General features: G+C 38.2%; 1 protein-coding gene and 1 long non-coding RNA gene across 2 annotated transcripts; both read left to right on the forward strand.

Annotated features, from left to right (window-relative positions):
- Window positions 1-2394: 2394 nt before the first annotated feature.
- Window positions 2395-5799, forward strand: LOC110857474 (alpha-amylase 1). Its single transcript, XM_022106063.2, has 6 exons — window positions 2395-2664; window positions 2936-3277; window positions 3725-4094; window positions 4515-4981; window positions 5460-5615; window positions 5679-5799. Exons 1-6 carry the CDS (start codon window positions 2470-2472, stop codon window positions 5688-5690), a joined length of 1542 nt encoding a protein of 513 aa, XP_021961755.1. The 5' UTR covers window positions 2395-2469; the 3' UTR covers window positions 5691-5799.
- An 873-nt stretch (window positions 5800-6672) lies between these two features.
- LOC118438256 lies at window positions 6673-7271 on the forward strand. Its single transcript, XR_004836671.1, has 2 exons — window positions 6673-6880; window positions 6983-7271. It is a non-coding gene; the product is annotated as an uncharacterized LOC118438256 (long non-coding RNA).
- The last annotated feature ends 4059 nt before the right edge of the window (window positions 7272-11330 follow it).

Raw genomic sequence — 11330 nt, forward strand, 5'->3', positions numbered from 1 at the left:
CAGACATAATTAACCACTTTAAAACTCAAGGACAACAAGTTTTGAAAGGAAGGATACATAAGGTACTTAAAAAAGAAGGTCAATAACGACAAGCTCGTACCACAGGACAACCATCATGCCTCAAACACGAGTCCGAAAAGTGCTAATTCGGCCCGTGCTTAAGAAAATTGACCTATTGACCTCTGAGGACAACCCACCACCCCAGAGAGCAGTGGCACGTCTAACCAAAGTGTCAGAGACTGGTGTGCGACGAGCAATTAAAGTTTTGGGGAAGCAAAAAAGAAGAAAAATGCAAGTCAATCAGCTGACTGAGAAGCATAAAAAAAATCGTCGTCTGACCTGCAAAATAATTTATGTGAATTACCTGACAAAAGATAAAAGTGACTGTTTAGTGTCGTTGGATGAAGAATTATTTTCTTTACAAGATACCAACGGTCAGAGACAAATTTACTATACAACCAAAGGAGAAATTAATTCCAGAAGATTGGCCATCCCGCACACGGAAAAGTTTTGCAACAAGTTCATGGTGGTTGGTGCATTATCTGGTCGTGGTCTCCTCCCACTTATCAAAGTTCCACAAAAAGTGAAGGTACTGCGAAGTACTTCATTGACTTTGTTTTAAAACCGCTTTTGGAGATTCATCTTCCAAAACTATATGGCTAGGACACAAATAAAGTGATAGTTCATCACGACGCAGCGTCATCGCACACCGCCCTTTTGACCCAGGATTACGCCAAGGACTTAAAAGCTAGACTCGGGATAACAATCATCCAAAATAGTGAAATACCTGTTAATTCACCCTATGTAAGTCCCATGGATTTTTTCGGCTTTGGATATCTGAAACAAATGCTTTTCTCCGCCACCCAAAATCTTTTGACGGAGTTTGGAAAGTTTTGAGAGACTAGTAGTCTAAAGTTGACCTCACCATGGTCAAATCAGTGTACAAAAGTTGGAATCGCCGATGTCGACTTGTAGTTCGAGAAAAGGGCTCTCACATAGAACATGTTCGGGACCTCCACTCCAAGCCGTTCAACCAGTAATTTAAGGTCATAAACGTTCACGTGTTAGTGGCGGAGTCTCCGTATTTATATGATTTGTTTCTAGGCTAGCTCAGGAAAGAATTATATATGTAAATATGTAAATACAAATCATTTTTAACATGTAATTGCATGTATAGCCAAATTATTCAAATAGGAAAATAATGTGTTTCTTGGAAAGAATTATGAGCAAATCTACGATTTGAACGAAAGTATTATCGACGTCAATATGTGCATTAGGATATATACACCTTGAAAAAATTATTTTAGAAAACCTAACTGTTACGCAACAAAACTACTCCGAATTACAAAATCTATATATCTATACATATGCTAATTTTGCATCGCAAAATAATCCAAACTTGCCAACCACGTAACAGCACCAAAGATGCCAAATGATCCATCGTGCAGATCGGCCCACGGTGTAAAAAATGAGACAGATTTTATCCAATGAAAGGAATTATACCCTCGGTACAAGCTACTACTTGGCTTGGCTTGGAAGTTAATTTCCAATCTCGATTCAAATTTTGTTAGAATTTTCAAGAAATACAAATACCTAAAAACAACAATCTGAAATTACTAACTTACAAATGTAACATTAAATTAAAAAAAACATTTTTCATTCCATAATCTGGGGTTAAATTGGTAGATTTATTTGTTATCAGGAATACATGATATGAACAATCCGACGCTTGTGATCGTGGTATGAAAACATACATAAGTGAGCTCAACATTATTAATTAGTATATCTCGTCGTGCTTACATTCATATATGTGCATATTTACATATTGAGTGGTACAAAGTTTAATCGATGTGATACATAAATAAGTACCAATATATGATTTTGTCCAAGCGTTCCATCTTATCAGAAATTCCACAAACAAATACATATGTATATGACCTACAGGGTGCGTAAGATTGTGTGGATGCTAATTTGTTTAGGTTTGGTTACCAATGTTACAAATCATGAATTTCCAATCCTTAATAATTTTTCAAATCGTTTATTTTTAAACCGCTTATAATTTTTAGTTTAATTCTGGGGTTTTCTTTAGTGATCTTACTTTAAATATGTAAATGTACATATTCAAATGTATATGTGTTTGTATGTATGTTTACCTACAAACCCTGTCTCGTATCTGTATATACCAACCCCACCTCCCTTCAACGTGATTCAACTCATGGATAACTGTCACAACTTCATTCTGATTATTTATAAATAATTAGATAGTTACCACAGTTGTAAAGCTCGTGGTACATTTGTACTTTGGCACAATGGACGTATTCGGGTTATCTATGATTATACATTGATTGACATCACGATAAATTGGAGGCATATATAAAGAGTTACAAGGTCTACAATTTCAGTAGTCTATTTTTATTAACTAAATTTAAAGGATTACATACATAAGTACATAAATCTTGCATAAAACCAATGGAATCCTTCAGAATTACAAGGGTTCTCGTAGCCCTATCCGTCTATCTATTGTCTTTGGCTCATGGACAGTACAACATGCCCAGTTTTGCGACAAATCGGACCACCATGGTTCACTTATTTGAGTGGAAGTGGACCGATATTGCGGCAGAATGTGAACGATTTCTTGGTCCGGCGGGATATGCGGGGGTTCAAGTAAGTTTGGCTGAAATTACTACACTGTTAGATATTTTTTAAAGTCAGACAGGTATTAATTTTTCGGTATTAAAGTTATACCGGTCCCTAAAAATTGACTTCCAATATGGTGAAATTTTAATACTGAGCTGTTACTATGCAGTGTTTGTTATGATTACAACTTTGGTAGACCCAGATATGAATACCGCTTGGTATGATTTGAATACCGGATTTCTAAGAGTGTATACATACTTTGAGAAACACGTGAAAAATTTTCATTAATTAAAAACAGGTTTCTCCGGTTAACGAGAATGCCGTAATTTTGGATCCGTATCGTCCCTGGTGGGAGCGATATCAACCCGTGTCCTACCTGCTGCAGACTCGGTCTGGGACTGAAGCCCAATTTGGCGACATGGTTCGAAGATGCAACAACGTCGGTGTGAGGATTATCGTGGATTGTGTGATCAATCATATGACCCATCGGACCACGGCGGGTCTAGGCACGGCGGGAAGCAGCTTTAACTCGGCGAACAAACAATACCCCACTGTTCCTTATGGACCGCAAGATTTCCATAATGCGGAACATTGTCCGACAGCTTCGGGCGATATTGAGAATCATCAGGATCCAGTTGAGGTGAGGGATGAGCGTGGATAACTTATAATGGAGGTTTCCCAACGTATGTTCACAGATGTGGACCAAACTAGTGTCAATCGATCACAAATATAATTAGTATGAAATTTGCAAATGGAACTATCTTCCAATACGCAGGTTTGGCGGAGATATTTGCATAAAAAGAGGAGAAAACGCACCGAAAGGCTGGCATATTTTTCATATTCCAAATTTCCTGCGTATTTTGTAGAAATATTGTATTTTGTAGAAATACAATAAATTTTGCAGAACTTATGTTGCTAGCTTATGTTGTTATGCTTAATTTGCGAGACATGCGAGGTTGTCTTACATTCAAGTAGATTCGGGGCATAAATATTACAGTATTTATTTTTATCGTTAGAAATAAATTGGATTGCCGTTTCCGAAATTTGTTTTTTTTAATTGTAACATTTCTGCTTTTTTTTATTATAGTCACGAAACTGTGAGCTTGGTGGGCTTCGCGACCTGAATCAAGGAATTTCCTCCGTTCGCGAAAAAATTACTGCCTTCATGAACTATCTTATCGACTTTGGCGTTGCGGGATTCCGAATTGATGCCGCGAAACAAATTTGGCCCCAGGATATGCAATCTATTGCGGACGGATTGAAAGATTTGGCTTGGCAGCACGGATTCCCGCCTGGTTCGAGACCCTTCATCTTTCAGGAAATTATAATTTTGGGAGAAGAACCGATGGCGGGATCGGATTATTTTGGCAGTGGGAGGGCAACCGAGTTCAAATATGGACTTTACCTCGGAGAAGCGTTATTTGGTCGGAGACAGTTGAAAGATTTGGCAAACATTGGTAAGAAGGACCGCATTTTTAATTTGCATAAACTACAAAACTAAATTAGAGTAAAATTGGGCATTCATATTATGAGTTTTTTGGGTAATGGGCCCCCCTGATTTTGCCGCTGTTTCATTTCGTACGTAAGTTCTCATGGTGGCGGGCAGCATTCAAATTGAAACGGGGGGCCCATTACCCAAGAAACGCATAATACTTACGCGAACTTTCGCATGGTCGGCAATGAACTTTGAAAACTTGACATTTGTACACAAATAAGTTTTTCCAAAATTACGCGATGAAAAAAAAACAATTAACGGAAAACTCACGGGATTTTTTAAATAAAATGTACCCCAACAAACTGCGTGTTTATTTTGCAATATAATTTCGCAAGTTATTTGCTATATGAATAACATGCCAAAAAATTTACCAAATTTTTAGGAGAACCTGCAGGAATGTACCCTTCCGACTATGCCATGTCATTCGTCGACAACCACGACAACCAACGTGGTCATGGCGCCGGCGGAACAAACATCGTGTCTCACTTGCAACCGAAACTTTACAAAATTGCGAACGCCTTTATGCTCGCGTGGCCATACGGACAAGCAAAAGTCATGTCGTCGTACGTGTGGTCCGGTGACGACGCGGACTCCTGGGTCGGTCCCCCTAACACGGATGGCGCCACGGACGACGTCGTCATCACGCCGGAGGAAACATGTACCAACGGATGGGTATGCGAACACCGGTGGCGACAGATTAAAACCATGGTGGCATTTCGAAATTTGGTGGGGAACGCTCCCGTTCAAAATTGGTGGGACAATGGGAACAATCAGATTTCCTTTTGTCGGGGCAACCTGGGATTTATCGCGTTAAATAATGAAGGCAGCGATTTGGACAGGGATCTTCAGGTAACAAAATATTTGTGGTCACCATAACTGTGCTCACTCATTTCTTTAGTTGAAGATGAACAACTTATTCATTCATTATTCAATAAATTCGTGAATAATGAATGAATATATATTGTTTAATTTTAGAATGAATAAATATCGAATATACTTATTATTCACTTCATATTCGTGAATAATAAGTGAATAATTTTGTGACAATGCGTGAATTCAATTCACTTCATTTTTATGAAGAATGAACGAATAATTTTGTTGCTAATTCATTTTTCATCATATGCTTAGTAAATTGGCTATTTTTAGAACTCCCGCGACAGTGGAATAAAATGAATTAAAAATGCATATTGAATAATGAATAAATATTTATTTTAAAATATTGGATTAATGAATACTGAATGAATAATTTTTAACAATTTTGAATGACAAAATTTTTTTGAACGGGTATTGTACTTAAGAGTCTAAATAAATTCGATTTTTTTATCAGACGTGCCTCCCCGCTGGGGATTATTGTGACATCACGACTGCCGAGATTGTGAATGGGGCCTGCACCGGGAGAAAGATAACAGTTGGTGGGGATGGCTTGGCGAGGGTATTTATTTCCGGGGGAGATGAAGAACTCGTTTTCGCGACCCATGTCAATGTAAGAGTTATGATTAATTGAGAAGAGTAAATACTAATTGTTACATATATTTTGATTTTACAGGCCAAGGTTTGAGTTCCATATGTGCTTCTGTAATTGTTATTAATTGGAATTTATTCATATGCAAACAAATTATGTGTTGATACAAATGCAAATAAATACGTATCCGGACATCATAGCTAAATTAATTTAACCATTTAATTTAAACATTTCTAACCACGCACAACCAAAATTTCATAAGTTGTCGACCAGTCCTACGTCTTCAAAAACGTGACATCAACTCCGGGAAGGCGAGTTTTTAGGGGAAATACATCTGTCAAGTGACTACCGAGGAGAAATAGAAATATTATTCAAAATTTCTCAAGAACATCCCGACTTGGCTGGCATTGTGTCAAGTTGGGCATTTTTGGGACCCTTCAGTTCAAAAGGGCTGTGTACAAGAGTATTTTCATTTCGTAAGAAAATCGAGGCGTGACAGTACTAAAGGTTCTCTTGTCAGTAGGCCAATGATTACTACCTAATCCTAGTTATGGGGACATCCATATCTTGTCACGCGAAAATCGCAAATATCTAGACAGCTCTCCCCCCTTTGACAAATGTCACTAAAGTACCACATCGTTGGAGCCCCTAATCCCATTCGCCGGACGTAACTTATTGACGACCTCTAGGTACTAATTGCAGTAGGTAATTATCGATTTTTAACTAACAATATTACAGATTGGAAAAGTGATGAAGACTCTACCGTGAGTATAATTAGGCAAATTTTTTCTAAGATTAATAATGGGTTTGGACAAGTCGGAATTGATATGCATAGTAGAGCCTAAAATCGATTTAGTCTTCGGCATCAGCAACAACGTCTTGTCTAAATCACATCATTTCTGGGGAAATTTCTGGCGAAAACCTTGCCTTTTACTATACGGGACCAATTATGTTCGTAATATATACTAATGCCCTTGTAAATCGATTTAAAATCACCCCGATAAAACAATCCTGTTTTATCCCCGAAGTTCAATATAAAAAGGGAATCAGCTTTGCCATGACAATCATTCCAGTTTAAACCATTCGTAAAATACATACGATCAGCATCTCAACTCCCATATTTTCCTCAAGTCGTCATATTCTCACAAAAATTTGCCAACATGAAAACCATTCTTCCTGCCCTTGTCTTGATTGTCGCCATCGCCTACGTTGCGGCTACAGGATCAGTGGGCGAAGGACTTCCTGCTAGACAAGACCATGGAGAAGATTCTGCTGCACATCCAACAGTAAGTTTTACCTTAAATTTTTTGCTAAGGCGGTATTTTGCACCCATGTATTTACTTCACCTTGCATATATTTAATCCCAGTTTATTAATTATATTTACCAGATGCGACGATTTGCGGGTCATGAGGCTTCCTCTCTACTTTCAGATGATTGTGAAGTTCATTGTACGGATGACTGTCGGGCTGCCTATTTGTGTTGATGACGTTGTACTACCAGGTTCAGGCTGTTCGTGGGATGGTAACAAACGAGTTTTATTTTCCAAACATTACACTTTCAGAATTCCAAATTTTAAAGTCATTCATTGAGTATTTTTTCTTTTGATCTGATTTTTTCTGTACAATTAGCTACGCATATATTGATTAATTAATAAAATTTCAAAATTTGCAAACGTATTAACACACCGAAAATTCATGATTTCGCATAATTTGATTGGCGTATCGTGCGTTGCTTGTTACACAAACGGTCAACTAAATATAATGCATATGCATACATATGTACAAATTAATTACAGCACGAAAGCATAAGTTAAAACCCGGTCGTAAATTTTTGTTACATTTGTCAATAGCAATAATTTTTATGGACCCCAGGTTCCGCTCGTGGAAATTTACAGTGCGTCTAGGTTAACTTCCGATTATTTCCCATTTTTTAGCTTTCTTTGCCCGTAGGGGGACTCGAATAAATGTAAATTATTGCTAAATCCTTGTCTCACCGCCCTTTCGTTATAAAACAATTTTTAATCTGGAACGGGTTTAAAGTTTTGCAGCAAAATTGTATGTTTTTTTTGTAGATATGAGTACTTACCAACACCCATTAGATTTTTTTAACGCAACTTGGTACTGTTGGGACGCCAGTTAAATTGTGCGTAGGATAAACCCAAACACGATGGCTGAATGAAATTTATTGATACGCCAGAGAGTTTAGACACCATACGACCGGGTTCAAATTTATGCTTGGGTGCTGTATGTGAGTCTGAGTAGTAGTTCCTGCGAGGACTCTAACTGAAGCACAGTTAGAGTTCCTGGAAAGTGTATTTGAAAAAACGCACACGTAAAACAGATGAAAAAGTGAGATTTTTGGAGCACACACTATTTCGTTCCAGCTGCCAAACGTGGTGGCTGCAACTCTCACCGCCACCACCACCAATCCCCACATATCCAGGCATCAAAAATGACGTTGAAGTCACATAGGTGGCGTCGGCACTGCCATTTAGAGCATCAAATTTGGGGAGACGCGACTCCAACATTCGAGAGAATATGCTCAAATTGGGGTGCCCACGCCACGTATGTCACTTCAACGTAATTTTTTGATGCCAGGATATGTGGGGATTGGTGGTGGTGGTGGTGAGGCAGGGTGGTGCACCACCGTCGTGGGGCGAAGCACACATTGCTTGGCCCGGCAGCAGCTACCACGTGCTGCGTGAATACTACCGATTAAGGGGGAGAAATGAACCCTCTATCAATGCGTTTTTCCTTATGCACTTTCTGCGAACCCTTTCTGGCACGTCCAAATCTCAAATGCCAGTTGGGTTCGCCGCGTGAACTATGTGAGTAGTGTGGCAAATAACTTCACATATGCACCAACTTGTCGATTTTGCAGTTAAATTCTTCATTCAACCATTTTAAACTCTTTGCTATATATTGTTAGTTACTATCAACTGTGTAATCGAGTAAATTGGCGAATAAGTCTAACTAAATCCAATAAAATTAATAATAGAAAATTAATAAACCGTAGTAACGTTAGAAGTAGCTCACCCGGCAATATAAATTAGGATGTATATAATTTTGCACCAATGGTGCCGAATGAGTGCACAAAATAAGTATAAAACTTTATAATTTGGTTCCAATGGTGCATTATGATCGGATTATGTAGGTGCAGAATTTTAAGATTTTTTTTGCATCAATAGTGTAGAATAATGCGACAAAATAAGGTTCATAATGATTTAGACAACTTTGCACCAAAGGTACGGAATAAGCCGACAAAAGAGACCATAATTTTTATATATTCTTGCACCAAGGGTGCAATATAAACGGAAAAATTATGGAAAGGCCGAATTAGTATGCATCACCTGCGCAGCATGAGCGATTACTTGGCCAGATTTAATTTTGAAAACTTTATGTCAAAATTGTATGACTCTTTCTCCCGGAGATTCTGCACTATTGGTGAGTAGTACATCGCGTCCACCAATTATTTCGCATCATTTTGTGTTAGTGATTGTTAGATACCAACGGTGCTATTAATTTATTAAAAAATGGACCTGGTACATTTTAATTAGCATCAATTGATACAAAAAGGTCGTTAACAGACAGACGGACAGACGGACAAGAGGAATTCAATAGCTCCCGTGCTGGGGAGGATTTTTCTGCACCAATGGTGCAGAAAAATCCAACAAAGTAGATCAATAATGTTTATCAATATTGCACCAATGGTGCAGAAAAATTAAACAAAATAGATCAATAATTATTATGCATCGAGGAACGTCCAAAAATTGTGCATCACTGGTGCAGAATTACCTACCAACGATCAACGATAATTTTGAAAAATTTATGTCAAAATTGTCTAATAAAATCCGCCGAGTAGTATGCATTATTGGTGCGTTATGCATCAAAGCCCCCAATTCTTTCGCATCATTTGGTGTTTCCGATTGTCAGATACCAACGGTGCTATTAATTTATGAAAAAATTGAGCAGGGAGTTATTAATATGCATCAATTAATGCAAAAAACTCGTCAACGGACGGACGGACGGACGGACACGAGGAATTCAATAGCTCTCGTGCTACGCAGGGCGAGCTAATAACTCAAAAATTATACCACCCAATGGAAGCTTTACGAAAGATGGCGAGCTAAGGGGGAATTTTGCACTAATTTAGACCCCTTCAGATCTTTAATCCTTATTAGCTCACCCTGCGTAGCACGGGAGCTATTGAATTCCTCTTGTCCGTCCGTCCGTCCGTTGACGAGTTTTTTGCAGCAATTGATGCTGATTAAAAATCCCCTTGTCCATTATAGACTTGTTTGGTCCCACCATTGGTATAGAACAATCCGAGCGCAAATGGTGCAAGTTAATTCAGCAAATAGATCGAGATAGGACTATAATTTTGGAATAAGTAGTACCGTTAGTACCGAGCAATTGGTTATTAAAAATGATGCATAACAATTGGGCCGTCTATTTCCCTTCCAAAATCATGTCCATTTGTTCGATTATTCTGCACCATTGACGCTAAAATATATACATTTGATAATACATAATTGGGAAAGGGATGCCCTATGCACCAATGTTGCAGAATGTCGGGAGAAAAAACCATACGATTTTTTCAAAGTTTTCAAAACTTTGTATCCCGTTGGTCGCTAATGTTGCACTAGTGGTGCAAACTAATTCCGGATTTTTAAAATATATTTTTCCGTTTATATTGCACTATTGGTGCAAGAATCTATGAGAGTGATAATCTATTTTGTCGGCTTATTCCGTACCTTTGGTGGAAAGTTATATGCAAATCATTATGACAGGGTGAGCTACTTGTAACGTTACTACGGTTTATTTGTTAATCATATTTGTTAGATGCAACGATTTGCGGGTCATGAGGCTGCTCCTTCACATGAGGAGTTTCCTCAAACTAACCCATGTGTAGGGCAACAATTGTGTTGATGACCTTGTAGAGCGGGTCTTATATGTACCCGATCACTTGCAGCTTCGGCTTGAAAATGGTGAAAAATGAGTTTTGAAATCTCAAATTTTTACCGAATACTAAAAATATATCTAGCCAAACATATCCAGGAACAAAGAAGACTTTAACCCATTATCCACTTTGCATTTAACTTTTTTCTTCATACCCACCACCACAAATTTTTCGGAAGACTTTGCAACTTCATTTCTAATTTTCTGCAACCGGGACCAAAATTTTCTTAAAGTATCGACTGTTTCCCAAAGCTGCATGTATTCCTTCTTACATATAGGCGACATTTTTTTATTGAGCGAAGATGAGGGATCTTTGTGGGGTTCCCATATTTCGACGTCAAACTGAAGTTTTTTTCGATTTCTTGCTTGGTAGTTGTTGGATTATGGATTGGTCCAAGGTAGGTCAAAAAAATTACATTTCATATTTTATAATACTCATTGATGAAAGGAATCAGACGGCCTATCACACATTTCCGAAGACAAACCTGTGCGTCGTCACAGCCCATATGAAGTGAGGGGTCCGAAACGTGCCCAAATTGACCGAACGCCAACCAAACCTGAGTTTTTTTGAGAAATTTCGAAAAACGTTTGAATTTTTCTACGGTTTTAAGTAGAGAGATATATTTCACATGAAAAAATTGCGTTCCCGGTGTTCTTGTCGCATTTTTAAGAACGTATGATTCGTCGTCAGTGACCAACTTTTTTGGTGAGATTTTGTTGTATAGCTTGGGAGGTCGTGCGATTACCATTTATTCTTCAGTTCCCGTTTACTTTCCT

The sequence above is a fragment of the Folsomia candida genome, unplaced genomic scaffold (genome assembly GCF_002217175.1).
Source record: "Folsomia candida strain VU population unplaced genomic scaffold, ASM221717v1 Fcan01_Sc019, whole genome shotgun sequence".
NCBI classification, from domain to species: Eukaryota; Metazoa; Arthropoda; class Collembola; order Entomobryomorpha; family Isotomidae; genus Folsomia; species Folsomia candida.